This window comes from Nanorana parkeri, unplaced genomic scaffold, assembly GCF_000935625.1.
Source record: "Nanorana parkeri isolate BGI_ZX_2015 unplaced genomic scaffold, ASM93562v1 scaffold62, whole genome shotgun sequence".
Lineage (NCBI taxonomy): Eukaryota > Metazoa > Chordata > Amphibia > Anura > Dicroglossidae > Nanorana > Nanorana parkeri.
In genome coordinates, this window is record NW_017306330.1 from 2601756 (window position 1) to 2628862 (window position 27107).

General features: G+C 39.4%; 1 protein-coding gene across 2 annotated transcripts in view; it reads right to left on the reverse strand.

Moving 5' to 3' along the window:
* Nucleotides 1-4984: 4984 nt before the first annotated feature.
* CALB1 (calbindin 1) overlaps nucleotides 4985-27107 on the reverse strand; it is a 57548-nt gene continuing 35425 nt past the window's right edge. For both annotated transcript variants that reach the window (XM_018576275.1, XM_018576276.1), the window contains 7 exons: nucleotides 26489-26545; nucleotides 24272-24349; nucleotides 14497-14552; nucleotides 11270-11309; nucleotides 11134-11187; nucleotides 7352-7423; nucleotides 4985-5502 (listed from right to left, as the gene is read on the reverse strand). In XM_018576275.1, coding sequence (XP_018431777.1) covers nucleotides 5389-5502; nucleotides 7352-7423; nucleotides 11134-11187; nucleotides 11270-11309; nucleotides 14497-14552; nucleotides 24272-24349; nucleotides 26489-26545 — 471 coding nt within the window. In that variant the 3' untranslated portion in view covers nucleotides 4985-5388. The remainder of the gene's footprint in view (nucleotides 5503-7351; nucleotides 7424-11133; nucleotides 11188-11269; nucleotides 11310-14496; nucleotides 14553-24271; nucleotides 24350-26488; nucleotides 26546-27107) is intronic.

Here is a 27107-nt window from a genome sequence, read left to right on the forward strand (position 1 = left end):
GAAGCAGTTTAGATCTAAAAAAAGGTTTTAGCAAACTGGAGATCTAAAGCTGAACATCAGGCAGATATTTAAAAAAACCCACACATTAATGTAGTTTATGTTTAATAAATTATTATTAGATGCAGCCATTGTAATTACCTAAATTTGACTTCATATCATTCTCTTGCAATCGCACGTACTGTTGCATTCAGGCTGGGAGAGTGAAGGGCAGGACTGGGAGTCGGTCAAAAGTGCTGCATGTGTATCGAAGATGATGATAGGAGAAAAGAACAAAGTGAGCAGATAGGTTACCTTATCAGTCTCTTGCTGCTCATTCTCTGGGCGTGGAGAGAGGACACTGTATCCCATCTACAATCTATAACTACTTGACACAATTCTGTCAGTCTGACTGTGTTGTTTATCAGGGCTTTGTAAATCTCAGGAATTAAAAGGACATAAATAATTTGGCAGGTACATTAGTTCCCTTATGTGTATTGATGTTTGTGTTTATTTGTCTGTAGTTTTCTAACTTTATCTATTGCTAGAAGCAACCAACTCAGACTGCCTTATTGACGCCAGGGGTTAGCAATAGATATGGACAGTATGGGTTTGATTTGCTAAAGGCAAATAGGCTGTTTACTTTGCAAGGGACATTTCCAATTAGCATAGTGACCATGGTAAAAATGTACTTTGCAAAAAATAGCCAATCACATGGAAGGAAACATTTTTAAAAACAGTATTTTTGCTTACACATGATTGGATGATGGAAGTCAGCAGAACTTCATCTCATTCACTGAGCAAAGGGTTAATTTCCTTGCAAAGTAAACTGCCTATGTGCCCATAGTAAATCAACTGCCTATAGATCCCTATGGATCTGGCAATAGATTTTGATACTGGTGGATGTAAATACACATTGATAGAAATTGTTGGCAATATATACTGGCAAGAAGGGCTAGCAATATATACTGACAGTAGACACTGACAGTATAGGTTGACAATAGAAACTGAAGCTAGTGGTTGGAACTAGAACAACCAGAGACACATAATATGTACTGACTAATTGGACTGACCTTTAAGGTTTGCAGTACAGATCTGCGGACACTAGTGACTAACACTATAACTACAGACCCCATAGCCCAACAATATATAGTGCGATAAACATTGTACAAGGCCCAACATTCCGTAGTCACCTAAGGCCCCCTTTTTGTTGCCTATAATCTCTCCATTCTGGATACTGCACTGACCATTGAGATGTACTGCTTTCTGTAGATCCATGTGGTCAGTAGACCATATAATGAACCTTTCCTAATGTAGACTTCTTTAAATTAACCACTCACATAACTAGGTAATTCGGATGGAGCATAGAATAAATAAAATACAGCAGCAGAGGTTACCTTCATTGAAGACTGATTGTCAGAACAGTTTATAGACCTAGAAATATGGGCAACTACATTTACATGCAAATCATAACATTTCCTGAAATTTGGCCCCTGCCTCTTCCTCCATTCCAATGCATGTTATAATGCATTTTTATTTTACTATATGTACATTCATGCACGTTGTAATGTGGATTTGTCATAATTTGTAGTAATATTCCTTGCAAATCATTTGCTATTGCAATAAAATATGAAAGCATGAAAACAGCAGTGACCACACAGTCTGGGTTTTGTGCACAGAATTTTATTTAGAGAATACAGAGAACATGGTGTAAAATATTGAGTATTTGTCAGGATCTGCAGATCAGTGCAAATCACAGAAGACATGGTTTCAAATTGCTTAACTGCACATCATTAATAAGAGATGTATTTACAAAGTGTCTTCATCCAAAGGGGCTGTGCATTCTACATGACCAACCATTCTGAAGACCATTCTATTTATGTACCCAGTAACATGTCATCCGCGTTATAACATCAGCTGCTTGGTTGGCACATACACTTTATGCTAGAATACATCTGTGCATATACGTGTGTGATTCTATTTTAGTGATCTAATATAGAGGTAAGTAGCTATGTGCAATTAGGAGTAGCCTATAGCAACCAATCAAAAATAATCCTGCATTGTCCTTAGTACTCTGAAAAATGACATATTGCGGTTGCTATTTGTTTCTGTACAGCATTTGCCTTTTTGTATTGTGTTTGTAAGTGGTGATGATACCGTTACAACTTCAAAGAAGTTTAACATGCAGATCTTTCACTGAAGCCAACTGAAATTTCAAAGCAATAAAGATACGGTTGTAAAATATATTCTCTGGTTGTATAGCAAATAACCAGTTGCAGAGCAATTCACTCTACGACTTCCATATCTAAAAACACTCATTTTTGCTGGTATTGCTGTGTGTATCTGATGCATGTAGATTATGAAGTGAATTGACTAAAGTCAAATAGGTAATTCACTTTGCAAGGAAATTTGTACTTTGGGGGGGAAGTCTCCTTTAGCTTGGTGAATGTGGTTAGATAATACTTTGCAAAGAATACCCAATTACATGCAAGGAAAATGAAAAAAATAAAATAAACAGAATTTTTGCTTTCGCATGACTGATGGTAGTCAGTAGAGCTTCACCTCATTCACAAGCTAAGGAGAAACCTACCCTGCAAAGTGCAAATTCTCTTGCCAAGTGAACATCCTATTTGCCTTTAGTAAATCAACCCCACTGATGCATTCAGAATCATGTTCAGTTGGAGATTGAGTATAGGATTCCCACATTGTTTGTCTGGGACATACCTGTGGGTCAAGTATAGCAAAATCTATTACTGGGAACCCCAAAATTGTTACCTACAGAACTGTGTGTGCACATCTCAACAGTCTGTAATACATCTGCAATAACAACAGCTTATTATCTGAATCTCTTTCTTGCATGTGATATTCAAAAGGAGAAACAAAGTTTCACATATTTTTGGGCCTGCATCTGCCTATTTTGGCCAAAAAAAGCCATTACACACATTTTATTGTTTCATACAACAATTAATACCTCTCACACAGAAGGGTATCGTTTTTATGCAGTTCACAACTAAGAAAAAAATTCTATTGGAGATTGCTAAATTTTATCTGATTTTTCAGCCAATTTTATCCTGACTGTAATTCTTTCTCAACAACATATACAGTATGACACAAGCAAATGCACCCCAGGGCAATGGGCCATTAGCCATTTACTCGTCTCCATATTGTTTCATGTGTATTGGCTTTTATCAAACTTAGGCTATTTTCTATTTTAGGTGATTATGGCTGTAGGTCTTTTAAGGCTTATAACAGAAGGAAGATTTACATAACAGAATATGGAAAGAAAAATTAAAATTATCCAGTATGAAGGATGGGACCCCCTCTACCTAAAGTATTGCTGCCCTCTTCCCTAATTTACCTTTCCATGGTCATACAGTTTTAAGCATACTGTAAATAGAAAATGAAATTCCTCTACCCAGTAACGCTCTGCACTAAAAGAAAATAAATAACCTTGCATCTCAGCCACTGGAAAATGCTGCTACTTACAGTCCACTTTGTTGAGTACCAGGACAGGGTCTATGGTTCTTGGTGCTTCTTACTGTCATTTGAATTTGGGGCTCACATGAGCAAAGAATGTCCGGGGTCATAAAGAATAAAGGCAGTTGTGGTCTCTACTTTGGCACAGATGCCAAGCATGCTGTCACTGTTCCTTATGGGCTCTCAGTAACTAAACTGTAAGCACCCTTAAAAACAGGAGGTAGAAGAGCCAGTTAAAAACACTGCGCCAGCCGCAGGGTGCAAATATCTTCAATGCTTGTTAACTGCAGTACTGTTTTGGTGTGAAGACCAACAGCGGGGTTTTATTCACTTGACTTTAAGGCAAAGGGCCATTTTATTTTACATTCATGCATTTGTGCACAGCACTAGGTAGGTGTATATCACAAAGTAGGGAATATCTTTTTGTATCTGGAGATAATTAGAGCTGGGGCTGCATTCAGAGGGCTTTGAGCAGATTTTAGGGATCTTGAGAGCAATGTCATACAATAAGCAAAGTTCCATTTTAAAACTATTGCAGCTGCTTGAAAGCATCAGGGCAGCTATTGAAAGGAAAAAGCAACTGGAAAGCCATTAATAAGAACTGTTCTTTACCAGAGTATATTTGCAGAAGCAGCCATAAATTGTGCGTCTTTAAACAAAGGTAGACAGGCTGCAGCTGCCAACTACATCCTCTCATCCCTTCAGCCAGCCTATGTGCGCTATATTGCAACCGGATTAGCAGCCTTGGAATAAAGAGGCCCTAGCACAGTTCTCTGTGGCTTATTATAAGTCAGTGAAGTATATTTTCCCTACCATCTCCCAGCCATGTGCTTCTCATTCGCCTCTATCTGCCCTTATCTTTTGCAGCATTTATATGATATTCTGGCAGCGGCACAGTAAAAATGCAGACATGTGCCAATAAAAATTCTGGCCAAAAGTCTTTGTTGTACAGTGAATGTGCCATGAACGCAGACTTGGAAGGATTAAACATGACGGGTCTCCCTAGGAAATTGTTGATAAAATCAGTAATGGGCCTGTGTAGAATGCAAACACATCATTGACTGGGCTATAAATATGGAAAATGTCTTCTTGTTGAAGAATAGGAATATCTAGATTAATTATAACCACTTTATAGATATGTATTAAGTGTTTTAACCGGATATTTATTTCAATAGCTGATTTATAACTCTTCCGCCCTGTGAATAGCTGAGCAAAATGCTGTTCGCACCAAACTACCACCACTCTTTGAGGATCATTCTAGTAGGCCCTGGTAATAATAGGTCAACTGACATTCGCCAACTTGTTGACCTCATGCTAATAACAGATGTTGTCTCCTACGTGTGTCATAACAACTAAGGGGTTCTCTGTATGATACAGTTATGGTTACTATAGGAGCTGGAAAACAGCCTATATTATCGGCATGAGCTCAGACACTTGATGTGGCAGCTGAGGCATCTTCAGACATACTATATAAAGCTAAATTATGGGGTAAATGTAACATTTTCACAGGTAAGCTAGCAGAATTATTATGATTCAAAACCTAAAATATTCAGATTCTTGTATGAGCCCAATTGTGAATAGTTTAAATCAGTACATACTAGGACTGCTTGTATTGCTGCAAAAGCCGGGGTTTCATATACAACGTTCCACCCAAACTAAAAATGGTATGTCCAAGCATGTCACAACCCTTATCAGTGTACAGATATACATTCTATCTCTGACAAAGACAATCTCTTATTTTTCTCCCTTAAAGTTACAAAAACTGTACATTACAAACGGTATAGAAACAAACCAAATGAAGGAAAATAAAAGAATAATTTGCAGCACATTCTGGCTAATTTGCTCTATGTGATTTAGATTTACAGATAAAAAATAGCAAAGTTTAAGACTTCTAGTGCCTATCCGGTACACTTATTAGAAGATCCAGGGGAGTCGCTAGTTTTCATCAGCACAGAGGACTAGAGCCAGCTCCGTTCTGTACAGTTTTCCACCGTCTGACAAGGCCATGATGCTCTTCTTGTATGTCGGGATGCTGTTTACGTCTAGGTCCTATTTAAAGAACAGACAATGCTTTATAATCCAGTTTGGCTCATCAAGTCATCATCATAGCTTGCATACATGCCAATGTTTGTGACATGTTCTTAAAATGAACCAGTGCTTTGTTTATGCAGGGCAAAGCAACTGGTTAACTTTAAAACCAGCACCCGCAACACTTTATGCTTACCTTACCTGAGCCCTGACTTTTCTCTGGCTATCTAGGTCAACGCTGGTGGGTCAGAGCAACAGCCACATAACTACCATTTTAACTTTAGGAATTTCCCCATACAAGCTTCTACAGACCCGACATAAAATATAGAGAAATTATGAAGCAAGATCAGATACACTGAGGTGCAAAGTTCGGTGTAATTTACACACTACATAAGTACACCCAACAGTGGAACTTTCTGGAGTTCATTGTTAATCCCATTTTGTGGTGGTAGGTTCCCCTTTATATTTTGAGGATTGGGTTGTCGTATGATAACCCTGATCAGAGAAGAACATGCATCAGTTGCTGGTAATGACCTACTGCATTCATTTAAAAAAGGATTGAATGATTAAATTGCAGATAGTGATCCAATGGGCCTTGAAAATGCATGGCTAATGATCTGTAAACCAATCATTCACCACATAAAAAAGCCATTCCACACCTTAATGGTAATGGTCTGGGTTCAGCATCACAACGATTCATGCGTATGCATTTAGAAGACCTCTAGCATCCCTGTAGCACCAAACCCCAGGGTTGTTCATTATAGTGATGAGACAATAATAATGTGCAAGATTGTGTAAGTTTCTAACTGTATTAAGATTGGAGTATTGGAATCCTGAAGTTATATTAAAGCTCCTCAGGATTCAGGGCCCAGGGCATGAACAGTATATTATATAGACACAACTAGGCGCATTGTAGTTTTGCAGTCTATTGAATTCCATTATGGTACAGACAGGTTTACTTTATACAATATAAATAGGGGTAAATGAGGAATGTAACGTAATATTGTGACCCAGGGAATTGGTCTGGCTGCTTTGTTAGGACAAGAAAAAAAATTACCAAAGCTGTCCAGGTTTCCTTCTTCTTCCAGCCTTGTACATTATGTATGTATGTATGTATGTATGTATGTATGGGCAAAATTTAGATTGTGGTCTCCTGTTCTCCTAACTGCAATCTATAAAGTGTTTCTCCGCATGGTGCCACATACTGAGAAAATATTAATCTAAATTCCATTGTAGAACTAGCAGCACAAGCTACTGCACTGTCACAAACAGCCATTTATGCCACGCAGGAGAAAAGAAAGAACTATTGCCCATGTCGATGTTCTACTGTGAATGCACACTGCTCAGCCCATTGATTTCTATGGCTGCTCCTGTATTAATGGCAGGCCTAGCCAAAGGAATGAATGGATGGAATTGCATGAATGTGCTGTAAGAGCTGGACTTGCCAGGGAGTTCTTTCTGCAAAGGCTGTGAGGTGCCAGGCGTGACCTCACAGTAAAGAACTTGGAAGTGGGACTGATGGTAAGTATTTTGGTAGGTGGCTGCTACTCCGCATGCAGGGGGATTTTACATTTTATTTTAGCATCAAAAACCCCACAAAGGTGACTAAAACTGATTTAACACATCTACATTGTTCAGGGTTACTGTACCTTGCACATAACCATTGCTCTTTGCACTGCCCTGTTCAATAAACTCATCCCTTTGTTTCCATATGATTTCTAAGTAGCACCTGTATCCACTGGCTCAGGCAACTTAATGTATTCATACCAATTACAGGTTTCTCTTTATTCCTCTTCATAAATTAGTCAGGTTTTTAAAACCTAATTTATAACCAAATTATAATTTCCAAAAATAAAAGTCAGAGCTTTACCTTTTTATTCTTTTCACAGAGGTCTTTGAGCAAGTCGTCCAATTCATTTTCATCTATATAGCCGCTGCCGTCCTGTAAGATAAATGGAAAGCCGTCGAGTGAAAGACGTGCATTTAATGTGCTGCGTCGCTGCCTTCCAGTCTAAGCTTCATGCAAATGAGCTCAGCGAAGAATTGTTACTTTAAATTTAATGGACTTCAAAGTTTAATGAAGTCCCTTGTTTTATGAAGTTAGAGTCAGAGCTGCCATGGCAAACTCCATGCTCCACACAGCAATGGACAAAGAAGGACTCAAGGGACAGTGCGGGAAAATGCACAATGTGATGTCTGTTTTTAGCTTTAGTCTACATGCATTCACTATATTCATGGCTACATGGCAATTCTCAGGTTGAGTTTTTCTACTGCTGACAACAGTGTACCATGCCTACATAATGTGTGTTAGAGGAAAAAGCTTTGTGACAGGGGGACAACATAGGAGCATAGTTGAGAGACAAGAACAGAACTTTGTCACCCAATAACAAAAGGTGACTGAGCAAGGACCTTCATGACAGTATTACCAGGTATTATTTTAATGAAAGCTGCAGATTAAAAAAAAAATATTGAAAATGACTTTTGAGATTATATTAATATGTTATAGTTTATATGAGATTTTGGTTTACATGCCGTTGCTGGCATAGCTCCATGACATCATCATGTGCAGTTAATTTTTCACACTTAAACATTTCTTAACATCGGGAACACTACACCAAGTATAGGAAGAAGGGCTTCATTCTGAAAAGTGTCTTGAAGAACAACTTTGCTGAATACTTTTTAAATATAAACTTTTAACTTGATCCCAAAGCAATTTCAAAGCAACAACCCTTTATGTGAAAAAGTTGGTTATTACTTAGAGGTTCACCCTTATTCTAAAGTCAGGAGCATTTGGAGAATTTTGGCCCATTTGTACTATGTCTGCTCCTCAGCATGCCATAATTGTGCAGGTCCCAATAAGCAGAAACGCTTTACTAGTTTGGTGCAATTGATAGCCTGTTCACTCTGGCCAAGATGTGATTTGAGCCAGCATGACATAATAGTTGTGGTGGGCACAGACACAAATGTTCTGAGCCTACACTACGCATTAACAGCTCTTGCATTAAATGGAAAGGAGGTAGCAGTGTTAATTTGTTATATTTAGTGATTTCAGCAGTTTTCTAAATTCAGAACAATATCTGCTTTATAAACAAAAAACATATATTGCTCTAAAGATTTAAGGTTTTCAATACCAATTGAAGTTTGGTATTTGATACTTTAAATGAGGTTGGTGGTTATAGGGCAACATAGACAGTTTGCACAGAGTCTTTTCTGAATGAGCACACTTTGGTAAAACTTTTGTAAAGCACAGCAAACTGTCAAAGCACAGGAACCTGACTTCAGCTAGATGAAAACACCCTGTACTATGATTAAGAATGACTATGATTTCCCTAGGATCCGGATGCCTGCATCCACCAGCTCCAATCATGTCAGTGGCAACACCACCTGCTGGCACTCGTGCCACCAGTGGCTGACATAAGGAACAAAGGGCCCTGGTGCAAGATTTCTTCTCGGGACACCCCCCCCCCCCCCCAGTGGTCTCTGCACCAAAGGGGCTTACACTCTAATGTCCCCCCCACAGTCACACACTATTATTATACATTTATATATCTCTGACATATATCACAGTGATGTACTGAGAACACAGACAGTCACATTATTCTCTGCACATAGGAGCTTACACTCTAATGCAGAATGGCACCAGCTGCAGCGGGACTACAAATCCCAGCAATACATTATACAGCAATGCAGAATAGTATATGAATTGGAATCTGCAATGCACTGGACCCTGCACTTAGCAACACCCTGGACCCTGCACGTAGCAACGCACTGGATCCTTTACTTAGCAATGCACTGACTCTGCACTTAGCAAAACACTGGACCCTTCACTGGACAGTGAAGGGACCCCGCACTGGATAGAGAAATAGGTTATAATAGGGAACAATACAACATTACAGTACAGTGCAGAATAGTATATTGGACTCTGCAATGCACTGGACCCTGCACTTAGCAACGCCCTTGACCCTGCACATTGCAACGCCCTGGACCCTGCACGTAGCAACGCACTGGACCCTGCACTTAGCAATGCACTGGATCCTTCACTTAGCAACGCCCTGGACTCTGCACTTAGCAACGCACTGGACCCTTCACGTAGCAACGCGTTGGACCCTGAACTTAGCAACGCACTGGACCCTGCACTTAGCAACGCACTGGACCCTGCACTTAGCAACGCACTGGACCCTGCACTTAGCAACACACTGGACCCTGCACTTAGCAACGCACTGGACCCTGCACTTAGCAACGCACTGTACTGCAATATTTAATTTTAACACTGGGATAGAGAAATAGGTTATAATAGGGAACATTACAGTGTAATGTTCCCTATTATAATCCATTTCTCTAAAAAAAGACACAACACACTGTGGGCAGTTTCTGTGCCCACTACCCCCTTTTCACCTACTCAGTGACTTACCTTATATACTGTAGTGCTGTCAGAGCCCGATACCATCCCGGCCACATGGTCTGCAGGGGGCAGGGCATGTGACACACAGTGCCCGCATCAGGAGAGAGGAGATCTGGCATCAGACTGACAGCACCGGAGCCTCCGTGCTGCTGCTATGCTACGGCAGCGCCGGCTCAGACTGCAACGTGCTGCCCCTCAGCCCTGTCTGCCCCTGTCAGTGGCCCCCCCCTAGCCTTGTGCCCTGGGGTGGCCACACCGGTTGGACCGCCGGTAGGTCCGCCCCTGCGTGCCACTCTTCTGTCTCTGCAGCCTCTGTCCCACTATCAGGGTTGCTCGGACTAGAACAGCAAGAGAGGCTACCCTCGTCATCTCAGACTCCCATCAAGGTACGCAACAATAATTCTCAGTGTTATTTAAACAAAAAGTACTATTCTGGAACTTTTTTGCTCCTCAGAGGGAAAGTCTCTCTTTAATTCTCATATCCCTCTAAACCTTTTCCCCATCCCTTTTGGATCTTATATATAGGCCTGTAAAAACAAATGTACTTAAAGTATAACGCCAGTTATTCAATAGGTTAACCCTTACAGTGGGGCTACCTTGCACTGCAAGGGTTAACTGCTCATTTTTTTATCTAGGGGCTGGAATACAGACAATATACTCACCTGATCTTTGATCCTGCGGCGGCTGGGACTCACTTCTCTTTCCCTGGCTGTGATATGTCCTCGGCATCTTCATGTCTAATGGACCTGCATTAGATGTGATGATGTCATTAGTCCTTAGACCACTGGAGCCTAGGGGAGAAGAGGCTCTGGGGACCAGTCTAGCAACCAAATGGGATCAAGGATCAGGTGAGTATATTTCTTTATTTGAGCCCCTGGGCAAAAATTAGCAGTTAACCTTCAGTGAGGGGATAGCCCTGCAAAAGTTAATTTTTTAGATTCCTGGAGTTCCTCTTTAAATAAAAGTGTTATAATGCAATAAACTCTAAAAGCTCTAAGTGCCCATTCATACATGGGCATTACAGTAACACATGGTAAAATGTGGATATCACTGGAATGTAACGCAATACACTGAGTTGATGAGCTGCAGTGCACTCCAAGTCGCCTCCGCAATGCACATGTGTACACCACATTGCAAACAAAAAATGTGCGTTGCGGGTGTATGTCCTTGCAGTGCAAATGGGCCCTAAATAATTTGATTGGTTATTTCTAAATCATATTATAAAGTAAAAATTAAAAAAAATATCATACCTTATCATATAATTCAAATGCCTTATTGAACTCTTTGTTACACATCTTGACTTCCTAAGAATGAAATGAATACATTTAAATATAATCTGCTGCTATAGCACCATATTACTGTGTGGGGGTAAAACAGGATTCATACCTGGAATTTAAGAAGGAAGTTTTCTTGTACAGGCAGTAACCTAAGAGGAAAATGCAACAAATTACCAAGTCTTCAGGTTAAAATTTAGTTTATATAAATGGTTCATAAATAAGTCATACAACCAACACGTCTAAAAAGTGTATATTTTCTGATTAAATGTCCATGAGAAAGGCAGCCTTCTCATCTGATTTTACCACATTTTGTAAAGCTTCAAAAATGGTAGAGGATTTCTGATTGGTTGTCGTACATTCCTGCACACACAAATGATGGGCAGAGTGTCTACCACCCCCACCCTCTTCCTTGTAGCACAGCCTGCTGCTAAATGAAAGGCCATTTTAAAGATGTATACAATGGGGATCTGATTTAAAAGGGTTGGGCTTTAACTAGCCCGTGATTAGGACTGATTAATGGTTGAAAACAGGAAAATTCCAGAGATTATAAATTACAGGAAAAGGAAAATACATTATCATTTAGAAGAGAGGATATAAGTGTTTTTTTATGTAATTACATAAATAGTAATTACATAAAAATAGGCTTCACATTGTCATGCTATGTGTGCTTTACAATAGTTTCTTTTTCTTAGGAATATTACAAAATATGATCTTTTATTATATATGTAATAACTCAATACTCTTTACCCACTTTGCCAATTCTAACAGTTAAAAAAAGCCCCTTTTAAAGCTATATTTTTGTAATCACCCTGCCATAAAAGATTAATACCTACTTCCGAGTGGTGTATTTACACATTATTTACCAGTTGTGTGCACATGTTTTTCTTTGTACAGGATAAGACATCATTTACAGGTATCTTTACTTCACATCCCTTTTTACTGTTAAAGGGAATGTGTTTGGAGATAAATATGGGAGCTGATTTTGGTGACTTATTTATAAAGGTGCGGGTTTAGAGCAGGGGTCCCCTAAATGACGAACCTAGCAGCAGTTCTATCTGGACCACGATTGCCGGCTAGTCGACAGCAGCTGTGTGTTGTAGTGCAGTTGATGGTGGAATGTGATGCAGAAACGGACTAAGTGACTGTTCTGTCCAGACTACGTTTCGGACTTCGGCTCAATGAAAATGTTACTCACTAGACCTTGAATTTGAATTTACTACCCCTGGTTTATAGGATTGTCACTTTTAGCCTTGCTTTCACTTATTCACTGTACTTTGGGCACCCAAGCACCTGCCATTTATGTGCTTGTTCTGATTCACCAAATATAGTGAAATAGTGAAAAGGGAGTGAAGGGCAAAACCTTGAAGGATGCAACTTCAAAAATAATGCAACAATGGCAGCTTGCGTATTTCTGTCTTTTTAATATAGCTACTGTTTGAGCTTAAATTATTGTCTGGCTGTGATTTTCCAGGCCCATATTCTGCAAAGTGTATGGGCATGCACCTTAATGAAAGTCTATGACCAGCTTAAAGTGGCTCTGTCACTAAAATAAATAAAGGCTTTCTATTGAGACATCCAGAGTTGCGTGTTACTTTGAAATTGTAGAGAGAAGCTTGCAATTCATCCAGAGGCCTGATTTACAGAAATATCTAAGAGGTTAGAAATATATATTTTTAAAATTTATTTTTAGGTATGCTGTGTAAATATGAACACGTAAACAAAAATAAAATTAGGATTTTCGAAATTTTGGCTGCATAAGAGAAACCTTAGGTTTCAGCAGGTGATGGTAGGTGTTATAGTGGACTAGACCATGATAACATGTCCCAACTATTCAAGGGGCACATGAAATGTGTTTAAGTGGAACTAAACCATTTTGGCCCTCCTGCCCACCCACAGCCTAAATCCAAATATGCTAGAAGAGCCCTAAATAAACTGACCTGTCCTGGAAAAAAACTACTGCTTTGGGGTCCCCCTGTAGCTTTGATCTCTGCTGAAGGCCAGAATCAGAGTTCAGATCATCTGATCATTACATTCAGCAAAGAACCAATGCCAAAGCACTGAGTCACACAAGTCTGGACACAGTGGAGGGGATTTATCAAAGCAATTGCAACAGTTTTAGCCTCTTAGATCATTTTTGTATGTGCAAATCTGTCCTATAACATGTGCCCCTGTTTTGACCTGAGCTTGCACTACTTTTTCAACTGCACGTTTTTTGCACTTGTTTTCATCTGCACTAGTTCTGGGGCTGTCTATAACTGGGGCATCAACTAAGAAAACAATCAACACTTAAGAAGTCCCCATGACCATTTCTTCAAGAAACGACAGTTAAGCTTTTTGTCTGGAGTTGCGAGTCTTTTGTCCTAGAGTTTATGAATCCTCATTTATGAACAACAAACACTTGCAATTGCTTTGATCAATGCCCCCCAGTGTGATTTGGAGGCAGCAGTTTTTCCAAAGTGTTGACTTTACTATTGAAAATGATGCTTCTTAAACTGTTGACATGTAAAACAGTGCATGGCATTGCATGCCAGATACTAAAAGCAATAGGAAGAGTTTTGCAACACAGAACCATAACTTTTTAACAAAACATGCTTTAAAGATGCTTTTTATTAATTTTTCCCATGTAAACAACAATAAAACATTGCAATACGAAAACAAACTTGTTGACTGTCAGTATTGCTCAAAGGGTGCAACAACATTGAATTGTTTCACATACAGGTTTGCGATAACAAGGTAAGTAAGAAAGTAATACAGTTTAATACATGGCATGGAAAATACAACCTTGCCAAAGATTCTAAAGAACCAGTAACTTAGGGTCCACCTGGATTTGTTCATGTAGATTCTATTCAGGGACTCCAAGTCTATATAGGGCAGGAGTTGACCAATCTGTATTTTCCAGGTTCCTCGGGTGGGGAGAGGGATTCATTTATGTTAGGAGGATAGCCTTTTTGCTTAAAATGGGAGTATCCTCAGGTTTAGTATATTTTGGTTCCTGCAACTCATGAAGACAGAACCCTAATCTTAGACATAAAAAAGTATGGACATTGGGCAGTACAGATTTGCAATGAATCTTTTAATCGATGAATCCTTAAATTAACAAACCTCTACACAGGATACCTGTGTTCTGTATTTCCTCCATTGTCCACTCAGCATTCATTACATACTACTTTACTGATGCACTGCACTGTGCTTACCGAGGGCCAGCCATTGTACAAATTAAGAATACCGGGATGTGTATAAAGAGTGCAGTCTAGTATTTACTCTTGGGTGCAGTGTTCATGGTTGTAAGTGGCTTAATGGTCCCACAAACCTATAACCTTACATTTGGAGTCTTACCGTGCCATTTCTGTGAGTCCTAGTTTTCCATCATTATTTGAATCAAAGATCCTCAGCTGGAAATGAAAAAGGAAAATGAGACTGTAAATCTTGTACACACAGCACATATTATACTTTGATCACCAACATGTCCCTTGTCATTTTGTCTTTTCAAAGGTGCAGTCTGTTTTTATTTTATATAGACGCCGGCTGAACATGTACAGTGTATTTTTTTTAGCAAAACTTTCCTGTTTTCTTAACAAAGACCCAAAAATAAAAACCTTATAGAATGTGATGAATCACTAAGGCTGAATTTACATCCTTGAATGTTAATGTGAATTATGTTGCGTGTTAATATACACTGCAACACACCAAATCTGACCTTTAAATGGACCTGCACCTTTTTGTTTTTTTCTAGTAGAGTACAATTCTCAGATGGTTCACAGATGGTGTGCTAAAACACAGGTCCATTGTGGTACCCTGGGGATGTGTGTTGGGAGTTCTATTCAAAATGAATATGGATTGCACAATACTGTGTTTTCCAATAATGTGCCTTAAAATGGGCATAGTATTGAACGTTACCACAACTCAAAGATGATATCCCAGCCTTACAGTGTATGTATAGCCAAAACCCTTTTTAATTTTGTAAAGAGTGGGGATGGATTGGGAACCCCTGTCAGGTCTTACTGCTGTACAGTGCTCCATTATAGAGAATTTTCCTCTTACTCATGCCACCAGATAGGAAGTGAGGGGTGCTATCAAACAGCAACACATACAGAACTAAAAAAGCTAGAACCTCTGTCAGTTTTTTTGTTAGTCGTTTGCTTGTTGCAGATTTTCCCTCACTTCCTGTTTGGTTAAATACACCAAAAACAGAAATTTATCTAACAGAGCTCCAGATAGCAGCAAAATCTGACAGGGGTTCTGATCTATCCCCATTGTATCCAAAAATATATTTGGCTATAGATACACTTTAGGGTGGATTTAAAATTAGAAACTGTCAGAAAAAATCTGACCCAGTCAGAGGTAGACAGTTAAGGCTCTGCCTTTCACATTCCCAATCTCTTAGCAGTGGTGTTATACAGAAAGTAGAGGGGAACCAAGAGGTCTATCCAAGCTATGGGATATCAGCTCCTTCATGTAATGCATAGAATACATTGGCAATAATTCTCAGGGTAAAGAAACATCTGCTGTAATTGATAAGGACAACCTGATCCATGAGGGGTTTAATGATCATAAAAATATTTCTATGACATAGTACATCTCTTCAGCCATCACACCTATCATCCATCCCTACACTTAAAGTGTGACCCAAACTAAAATGCACATTTATCTACATGGATGGCAGATCTCACAGAAGGGAAACTCTGTTTATGAAATTCCTTATTGGATATTTAGCTTGGTCATTGAAGAAGATTATAAAAATGAATGGTCGGTAACACAGATACTCTGCTTGGCTCTTACAGTGATTAAGGTTTTAGTGTATTATGAATTATTTTCAGTACATGTCTATTCTATTCATATGTGCCTCCAGATTGTTGTCTTCTGCCATTGCAATGCAATAGGGATGGGCTGTACAAGCAGTGGGCATGACTATGGTTAAAGCGGAACCATCCTCAGCTCCCGTCCCTTGAAGCAACGCCTGTGACATCTTTGTCTGGTCTTCATCAGGGTTTGGGATCTTTGGCCATTTAGAAGTGGCCATCCTGGGATACAATAACTCCTGCACATGCACTGGGGCTCATAGCAGATGCCAAAATTGTGCACTGTGTATATTGCAAAGAATATAGTGAACAGGCAGGTAAGAGACATTTATCTTCTGCAATAAAAGCCTGCTTTTGCACACTTTGAATTTTTATTTCAAGTTCTACTTTAATGGGCACCAAAAGGAGGTAGCTTGATTTCAATGTAACATTGTATCATGTCAATGACATTTTAATTGTAACCAAGTCTTTATGTATGTATTAAATATACGTTTATACAAAACCATGTATGTTTGATGGACGTCTTGTATGGTTTGGACACTTTTAAAGCCCCGCTTTTCTTTTCTACTTTAAAATGCCATCCGATATCACACCAAGGTTGTCTTAACATGACTTTTTCAAAATACATCAAAAGAAAACTATAATGGATTGGCGTTAGTTGTAAAGCATATGTAAAATCAATCACTGCACTGCATCATATACTGTAAGGTTTAACATGTTAAGGTAACATCAAAAAACATATCAATCATTTATATCTGCAGCTTTTGTTAAAGCAAACCTCCAGAAAGAAAAAACAACAGAAAAACGAATAGCACATTATAAGGTAAAAATAACAAAGCTAGCTTTTTGCTGCAATATTTAGCTTCAATCTGGGAACAGAAGAACTATTTACTTTCAGACATTCTGTCTTTGATTGAAATTTTGGTTGAATTGAGCTTTGCAGAGGTAATGGAAATAAAGGGGAGGAGTCGCTGCTCTCACTTAGTCATGCATGTATGTGTATGTAGTTTTCAGTGTGCAAAATATTAATGTGAAATGTATTTTTTCCATATTGTTAATACTGATCATGATAAATAAATACAGGAAATCTGCCCCAAACCACTATATGTTACCTTTAAAGTCACCATTAGTGAAACAGTTTAATGCATACATTGCCTACATTCTTCCTCTGCAGCACATTATTTTCACCAACGTGCTCTTTAAAAGTCTATTTATTCTTTAAAGTGTATTTAAACCCAAGAACAAACATTTAATATATTGCAGCTTACCAGCACTTAGATGTGGTGGTAGCATTCATTTTAAATTTTTGAGCCTTTTCATTTTACCTGGTGATCCTGCCTACACACTTCCTGTCCTATGGTGACAATGCTTCTATGTATCTATGGAAGAGGAGCATTACTCTAGGACGGGAAGTGTTTTAAGCGGGCCATACACTGTTCTAATTTTTTCATTCAACCCACAGGCTGAATGAGAAAAATATAGCAGATTCCTCCTTCAACGCTTAGGAGCGTCAACAGATGAATCACCCTCTGTTTCCTGACAGTGTTTGATTGGCTGCAAGCACCGTGCATTCAAAGACTTTCTAACTGGCTCCTTTGATCTTCTGATCGAGGGATGCCGGCCGGAAGGGTGCTGCCAGCAGCACCCACTGTGTGAATTTCGGCCGGTTTATGAAGAACTGGAAGGAGAGAGTTGTTCTGTTGCCCTAACACATTTCCTGATAACAGAATGCATAGATTAGACATGATAAATATTCTTTCACTTATCAAACAGATATAACAAACAATTTCAGTGACATATTTAACAGACTAAAAGGGGGTAGTTAAAAGAAGTTCATTTTTTTAGGGTTTACATACACTTTAATAATTCTTCCATATTACTTCTTTATTAAGAAAACATTTTCTTTAGGTATTTTAGCCCAATTCTTTTTGCAATCTACACAAAACCAGTCCAAGTTATTTTCTAGTAAACTTGTGTGTGAGTCTAAACTAGAAACTGTCATATGAGCACATTTCACACATCATCACCATTTCAATGTGAATAGAGAGGCATTGTTGGGAAAGCAGTGGCACACTCGGCTAGATTCTAGCACGCAGTGCCTTTGAACGACGGAGCCTTTGAACGCACATCACCGCCACAGGAGAGGAAGAATCGCTTCTGAATGGCACTTAAAATATAAACTTCAGAATATCAATAAATGAGGGAGATGGGAGCCACCTTGGTGTAATAGCCCATTGTACTTGGCATCCAAAAGCTGCTCATGTTTATTCAAGAAGCGTGTCTGGCTGCTAAGTAGCAGATAACATACCTCAATAATACAACAGCTGGAATGGGAGTCAGCGCATTACACAACAGAGCATCACAGATCATCATACTCAGCCAGATTTTATATGGTACACCTTTTATGTCGGAGAAACATTCTATCTCCTGGAAATAAGGGTGCATGTTCCCAATAGAAGAGACTCACATGGATGTAAAAATGGTAGACGCAAAGAGGTACAATTTTCCCTATAGGCAATTTTTCCCCTCCGCACCCTCCCCTTTCCTATTTATTTATGTTTCTTATTTTAAATTACCTTAAACCCAATGTCAGCACTGGGTCTAAAGTTCTTATCTCAGCCATGAAGCTGGGAGGAAAGGTCCAAATAAATGTCACTTTTTTAAGACACTTTTCTCAGATGTCACCTTCTTCCACACCAGGCAGTGTTTAGATCTGTTTATTGCCCAATGCCTGTGCTTTAGTCTATCCCAGTCATATAAAATTTGTAGTTGCACCTGTACACTGCGGCACAGGCGCCAGGTTGAAAAATGGATGTAAACCTTGCAAAATTAGGCGGAGAACTGGGTGGTGGAAACGGGTCTATGCTGCATTTGAGGTCAGTGTGATGGCCTAGTAGGTAAGTGAGGGTTCCCCTTTTCACCATCACCAGATTTCCTTGAACAAGCACAAGTTGTTTATTTTTATTTTTTTAAATGAACTTGTCCTATAAACTATTTAAGCAACAGGGCTAGGCAACTAGCAATCTCAAGGGAAGAGCTCAGAAATGGTATCTACAATAATATTATGAATTTCTGGGTCACTGACTTGGAGCAGATCAAGAGTTCTGACTTCACTTGTGCATACATTTCTCAGTTTGTGCAAATAGAGGTGCAGCTTTCACACCAATAACCAAGCAGTGGATTCCATGTGACCAGTGACCATTCCAATATGTTTAGGAGTTTACCTCCACTACAGCAGCCACGTCATCTACAGTATGTGGACCTGACAAAAAGTGGGGAGTTAACTTACAAACAAATCTGTATCTCCAAAGATATAGAGAGTCAGCAGCAGTCATCTCTCTGCTGTCAAATACTGACGCATAACAAGCCATTGTCTGTGATCTCCAGGAACTCTCAAAGTTTATCCCTGAAAATTACCTAATTTATACACTGATGTAAAAAGTCAATAATTTACTGATCAACAAAGCAAAACAATCATTCAGTTATTCCTGTCACCCATCTTTCTGTCATCATACGGTCCAGTATGCAAAATAGAAAAATGCATTTTAGAATCATTTATTTTAGTACCTGACACAATCTGACGTGCTATGTAGGCATGGCATTGCTAAGCTCCAAGACAGCATCATGAATAATTAGAGTAGTTATACCACTTCAGGATCAAAGTATCACTGGAAGCTATTTTAAAATGCTAACAGCTGTGCAGTGGGAAGAGGTTTCCATAAAGTCAACTAGACAAAAGAACAAACAGCAATACACAATGTCAATCATAAACTGGGAAGTGGAAGGGTTCTATGAACACATAAAAGTAGATAGATGTAGTAGAAAGATCTGCACTGCCTAATAGAGTACACAAAGGGAACTCCATAAGCATTGGGAACTTCACAGACAGTATACACAGATACAAGGTACACAACATTCATTAAAACCCAACTCCAGTATATATATATACTGTATATATATATTAGTTTTGAACAGAGTGGGTAAAGTTATAAAGGTTTACTTTGTGTTTGAGCAAAACCTCTCCAATGGGTGCCCAAGAAATAATAGAACTCTTTAACTCTCTCTGAAAGTAAAGTGGGGAAAGGTAAGAATGTCTGTAACAGTTTTATTCTTGTCTGTCCCCCATTTTTTAACAGGGTGCTAGGATCAGAGTTCTCTTTGCTTCCAATATATGTCCCTGCCAGCCCTTATGTCTTCTACTTTAGGCTCTGGGTGCCAAATAATTTTTATTTTCCCCTCTTTGTATTAAAAAACAAAAAGTTTTAGGCAGACCCTCCTTATCTATGCAGATCCCTTTGGTATGCAGAACCACCCCTACTTTCCATTCCCCATTTTTACTATATTTATAATCACAATTTTTATCTACATTCATGTCTATGTGTCACTTACTGAACATTTAAATCACAATATAAACCCTCATTTTTTACGCCTATTACAAATGCTCTATAATTTGATGGAGATTTTGTTTTTTTTTTAGTGATATGTACGTTGGGTACAAGTAGAGCTTCTTATAAGTGTGAGATCTGCTAATTGATACAGCCAGACTCTGCCAATTAAGGATCTTTGCAAGCCTTTCTAAAACTGTGAGGTCAGCACTGTTGTTAGGCTTATGAATGGAGTTGTTTCTCCGGAAACACGTTCTGAACAGTGAGGACAGAGGAGTGCATGTTTGGAACCATGCCGGAGAGGAAGGGGAAACCTAGATGGACTTCCCTGTGTCTGATGCTGCTTTATCTGAAGTCTGGTAAGTGTTAAATTTTTTTTTAAAAGGAGGGGGGGTTGATGAGGGAGGGGGAGGTTTTGCTGGGGGAGAGGGAAGTCTTGCTGGGAGTTGGGGATTTTTGCTGATGGGAAATTTGTTGGAGTGGGGTATTGGAAGGGGGAATTTTTAGCTCTATACTGTAGTGTTACAACTGTCTGTTTGTTGTTCCCATATTATCAGAATTGCTGTATACTGTCATGATTGCCGGTTTCTGGTTTGCACATTGTCACAATTGCCAGTTTGTTGCCCCCATATAATTACCATTTTCCAATGGTTGTCTGCATATTATATCACCTGTTCATATGTTACCTGCATATTGTTACAATTGGTTGTTTTCTCTCCCTGTATTGTAATGCTTGCCTATTTGCTGCCTGTATATTGTAACAGTTGACTGATTGTTGCTTGGGCATATGTATACAATTGCCAATTTGGGGCCCAATAATTGTCAGGATAGCCATTTTTTGAATACATATTTAAAGTCCCCCATAGGCGTGTCACTATCAATGCAGAGTGCAATTATCCTTGTGTTTCACTATGGTGCACTTCATGTGCCATTCAAGTCCTTAAAATATTATTTAGCACACCTTTACAACCCCAATGATTAGCAGTGGCATGCCTGTGAAATGTGTGGTGAAAAGGGTGCTTGTAGTCTCTGTCAGCCACTTGTACCCTCCATCAGAAGCCCATGTGACATGTTGACAACTCAGGAGCACTACTGGGACACAGGAACAGAGCTTTATCACTCTATAACAGGAAATGCCTGAACAAAGACCATCATGGCAGGATTAACCATTATTATTATAATGTAAGCTGCAGATTTTTTAATATAGATAATTACTTTTCAAATTATATTAACATGTTAAAACCTATATACAATTTTAGTGTTTTGATTCCATATACTTTTGTTTTCTTACCAAATTATAATTGATTGTTAAATAGTTCAATCCAACCATAAGGATTTTTACTTCTATATGTTCAAATTCTATTATCTGTTTTCTATTTCTTCAACTTTCAGTTCAGTATTACTCTTCCTTTAACTGCTGTAAAAAAGGGTCTTTGGCAGATCTGTAAAGTGGATGGCCAGTACATTTTAAACGGTACTGCTGCAGTGAATTTGTCGGCCTGGAGCTGGAGTGTTATGTGCATTCTTCTTTTCAAATTACATGCAGTTTTGCTCATTAGGAATTAGGACACTTAATAATACCAGAGAGCGCCTTTCAGAGAGGAGTATCACTGTCTGTAATGACTTTGCCTTCAGAGCATAAAGCTTAAAAATATATCTAATAAGACATCTTTCTCTATACCCATTAACTACTAGAACTTGGCAACCAAGCTTCCTTCTGAATCTATAACTGGCATGCTATTATTAAGCTTTGCTACACATAATACATCATCATTCAGCAGCATGAGGAGGTCAGTATAATAAGAGGTGAAATTAATATGTCAGCCTGAAATGTTAAATATTTTAAACCACCATTACTGCATTCAGCTACTCAGCATGTTCCATGTTAACCAATGAGAATTTGTAAAATCCATTTAACCAATAAGCATTTGACTGCCTTTCACTGGCAGCTCAAACTGCCATACATATTCACCTAAAATCTCTGCTGCCATTTTTAGAATGATCGCCTCCATAATAAGCTAGTCAGATTGTGCCAATTGTGCCAATCAGCACTGACACTGCCACCAAGAAGAGTCCCAGTTATTGGACAGGTTTGCAGATGATGGATAGCAAAACAGTCAGTAGATACACAGTGTGATCACAACGAAAGGAACCTCCCAAATTAAGGCAACACAGCTATTGCAGGAACAAGAGAGAATGTCATGGAGTGGTTACCCTGATTTAAAGGAGCCACCTGTTGGCCTTCTGACCTGGTGAGTTAGCATCACTTGTAAATAGTAGTTGCTCAGGTTGCCTTGCAGCTTAGGGGCTCAAAGAGTGTTAATCCTGAGTTAAAACCAAGTGAAGGGCACTACTTGTTGTGTGGAAACCAACCCACCAAGAGTAGCATATCTAAAAATCAAACATTGTCCTTGAGGTTAGAGGATGGTTAGGCCCAGTGAGCCTATCCAGGAAAAAAAGCAAATTCCAGAAACTAAGACAGTAAAACCCAGACAAGAAACTGATGATGACCTGTACACGGTCCTGGTATGTGCTTGGGCAGATGAAAAGACTGGAAGCAATGAAATAAGATGAGTGTGATATAAAACAAATAGAAAGAAGTATAAGAGGTGTCGGGACCAACTCTGAAGGATATAAAAGAAACAACTGATTACAGAGCATACGTTTATACATGCCTTCGTGGCAGCTTTTTGGCCATTTCTCCACTGGTGGTAGCACTATTTTATATTCATTATTTAATTTGCAATAAATTGTGCAAAATCGTTTCTCTTATTAACAATTGCACATGGCTTCCTTTTAATTTGTACATGAAAAAAGTGCCGTATCAGGACTTAGAGGCTCTTACTGTCATCCATCTTCCAAATGTGGAGTTCTGCTCTTCACTAAGAGCTTGCATTAAATGAAACTGAACCTTACTTCCTATAGCGACCAGAATGTAGGCAGCTCCGTTTGCTTGCCCTAGGATCCCCAAAATCCAGGAGCTATAAAATGCATTTATCAACCTACTTTCTATGATTGCACTCTGGCCTGTCCCTTAACCTCCCTGGCGGTAATCCCGAGTGTGGCTCGGGGTTAATTTTCAGTACCATAAGTGGTAACCCCGAGCCACACTCGGGAATACAGCTTAGCGTTTCTTACCTTGTCTGCGATCCCTCCTCTGTCCTCCGTCCCTTGCTAGCGTCCGCGTCGCAGGGGGGCGGAACCGGCGGGAAGTTTAAAAGGAAAAAAAAAACACATAGAACAAAAAAGGAAAAAAAATAATAATAATCATACCGCCAGGGAGGTTAACTGTCCCATGCCTTCCTGGTGACCACCAAAGATGCCTGGCAGCATTACAATAGGATGGCATGGGGAAAGGGTTGGATAGCAGACTAGCGTGTGATCATGTAAACTGTGGACAGTATTTGCATAACAGAGCACTGCTAGTTTTGGACACCCAATGTTGCTTTATGGGTAAGCCGAGAATGTGAGCCGGTAGCTGGGAGTACATGTGCACTGTGAACCTGGGACATTTTAGAAGGTAACTTAAGTCCACAGGTTAACATAAACATACCGAAGGATTAAGTCCAATTCAGTCTTAATGTAAATCTTAAGATTATGGCAAATCCAACTGATTTTGATGTAAAGCATTCAAACTTCTTAACCAACATCAATCCAAAAAACTGGCATTGCAGATTAAAGGAAAAATCACAAAGATACCATCGTAATCAATACGAAAATAGTATGAGATACATTGTGCTGTAAGCTCTGGCCAATCATTCATTAGCTCACTTGTGACATCACTAGCAGACATTAAAGATCAGGACAGTATAACAAATTAGTAAATTACTTTTTTTCATTTGCATAAAACCAGTAAAAAAAGGCTCCGTGCTCGCAATGTACAGTCTATCCAAGTCACTTTTTCTCTATAGTATTGAAAAAACTTACCATGATTTGTGTGTATTCTTCCAACTTTATGTCTTCATATGGTTTGTTTGCCTTCTTTAACAAGTCCTTAAGAAAACTCTATTTGAGACACAAAATTTGGATAAGTTACTTACATGTCAGCATTTTTGTCATTGTATTTACTGTAGGTGAATACCACTTCAGTTTCAGTCTTAGTATTAACACCTATACAACCAGAATGTTTTTTTGGGTGGTTTTAGGTCAAATTACTTTTGTATTATGATATGTTGAACTTGTAATGGCTCAAAATTCCCACTCGCCCCCTCGCAATTTGCGAGTGAAAATTGCGTGGGGGCGAGTGGAAATTAAGCCATTGAGTCAGGCACTCAACTCCTGGAGGGACTCCTGGACCTCCTCGGGGCGGCTTCCCTCCTCCTCACCGCTCTCCTCCTCACCGACATGATGACAGCGCTCCCTCGTCTGTCTCGGGGGGGGCGGGGTCGCAGGAGGGAGCGCTGCCAGCTGTAAGGGTGGCCAAGCTGTGAGGGGGAGAGGAGCCGCGCCCCCAGCTGTCAGGATGGCCGAGCGAGGAGGAGATTGGAGCCGCTGTTATCCTGTCAGTTTCAGGATGCCAGCGTCTCTGTGCGTGGCAGAGTGGGAGATCGGTAAATATCAGTGAAATTTACTGATCCTCCATGTGAGAAGGACAAACACCGGAGCGATCATCTGATCACTCCAGTGTTTGTAAATAACTGGGGACACACAGTGCTATGTGTCCCCAGTTATGAATGAACAGGCTGTGATTTACATCACAGCCTGTTCATTCAAGATTTCCTCAATGGGGAGAAGCACTCAGTACAGAGGCTCCTCCCCATTCTTAAACTATTGATAGTAAATATTTTTACTATCAAAGGCGAGTAACTTTGAAGGCCTGGCTAGTAGCTCAAGACCTGAAATTTTGAGCCCTGGTCTATCCTATGCAACATACTTTTTATTTGGGGCAGATAAGGCATTTAAGTGTGTGTAAAGTCTCAGTGTTTTTTCTTGTTTGTGCATATAGTAGGGAAGGGTTTTTTTTTTTTTTGCTAGCAATTGTCGCCAAGACAGAAAGGGAAATCCAACATTTTAGAGTTGTAATTAGAGCAAAAAAGGATGGTCTATTTAAATGTAGCCCTTCACCTATCATTAATGTAAGGCTTATGTCAGTAGCAGCATGAGCCTTTAAACACACTCCCAGCTGCTACAGCAGCCAGGACTTTGTTCAACCCACACACACACCAACTGTCAGCTTTGTGTTGAAAGTGATACAGACTTCAATCACTTCCATGGGCTTCAAAAAAAACCCTCCCCGTAGTATAACTCATGGGTTTCCACAATCAATACATGTGAAAGCAGTCTGAAGCAACGCTGTGGCTGAAGACAATGCCTGGGTCTGAAGTGGTTTAAGAAGATATAAAATGTACACATATCAAAACCCCAATGCAGTCTCATTTTCAGAACAACCCTTTCAAAAAAATCTGTTCTGTGTATGTCTGTAACAAATAAATCAAGGCAACTAGACATACTGTATTGTCTCTTGAGAAAGCTAGTCGGATGACCAGGGAAACATCTTCAAGAAAAATACAGCAAGTCCACTTGCCTTGATATACTTTTTACAGATATATAATGACCTGGATGAATGAGAACCTTCACAGACATATGTTCTGTGTATGGGTCCCCATGGCTCTAACATCTATGCATATGGGTCATACACAGAAAAAAGAACAAGTATCACTTTTGAAAACTTTTTAACAGAAAATGTTTTCTTTGTACACTCCATTTGAGAGAGTCAATATTGTTAGCAAGCTACATTTAAAGACCTGAACAGCTTTGTCTTTATGGCAAGGGGGGCAATTGCCACCCTGCCCCCTGGCCCAGTCCGCCCCTGCAATGGGCAGTGTGAAGTATTTGTACATTATACTGTATATGCCAGCTGTGTTAAAGCAGTTCCAGTAGCTTATAAAATGATAAACAAGTCCCAGGTCTGTCGTAAAAGTATTTCTTAATCTAGTGTGAGCATTATTATACCAACAATCACGTCTTGCTGAGTTATTATTCAGTAATAACTATGGTGTCAAACATATATACTCCTTTGAATTTCACCAGCAGTGTATCTATATTTTTTTGATTCTTATAGAAAAATGAATGCCTAAAATGTTATGTATGCTCTCTATCTGCACCCTAGAGTAGTATTTAAATATGTTACTACATATATATTACCTTAAGTTCGTCGGTTTCTATGAAGCCACTGTGATCAGTGTCATATCTTCGCCATGCCTATGAAGATAATATGCCCATGTGAGAAACAATTTCCAGTAACAGTTCGATATAAAATAATACATCACACCAAGTACAATATATGTGTTACAATATGACAATAACTTAGAGACTCTATCACTTTACCCATTCAGAGCAAAGTAACAGAGTCTCTTGCCACTGCACCCCCCAACCCACTATTTATTTGTGTAAATTCTTCATTGTCTTAAAGAGCTCTGTGAGCTACTGTTCTCTATACTGATGTAATGGTGGGCGGGGGAAACTGCAGGGCCCAGCAGGGGGGCCATGCTTTCTGATTTGGATGTATATAATAGCAGTCTGGCGATTTTCATTACAGTGGAGATTTGACACACTGCCCACCAGAAAGGTAAGTTTTAGGCCCGGTTCACACCTGAGCGTTTTACCGCGCGTTCCTACGGTAAGAAACACGCGGCAAACGCTAGTTTCCAATACGCTAAGGTGTGAACCCAGCGTAAAGATTTTGTAAAAGTAAAAAAGTGTAAAACTTTTGCTGTTGTTGTGTGTTTGTGTGTGTGTGTGTGTGTGTATATGTTTGTGTGTG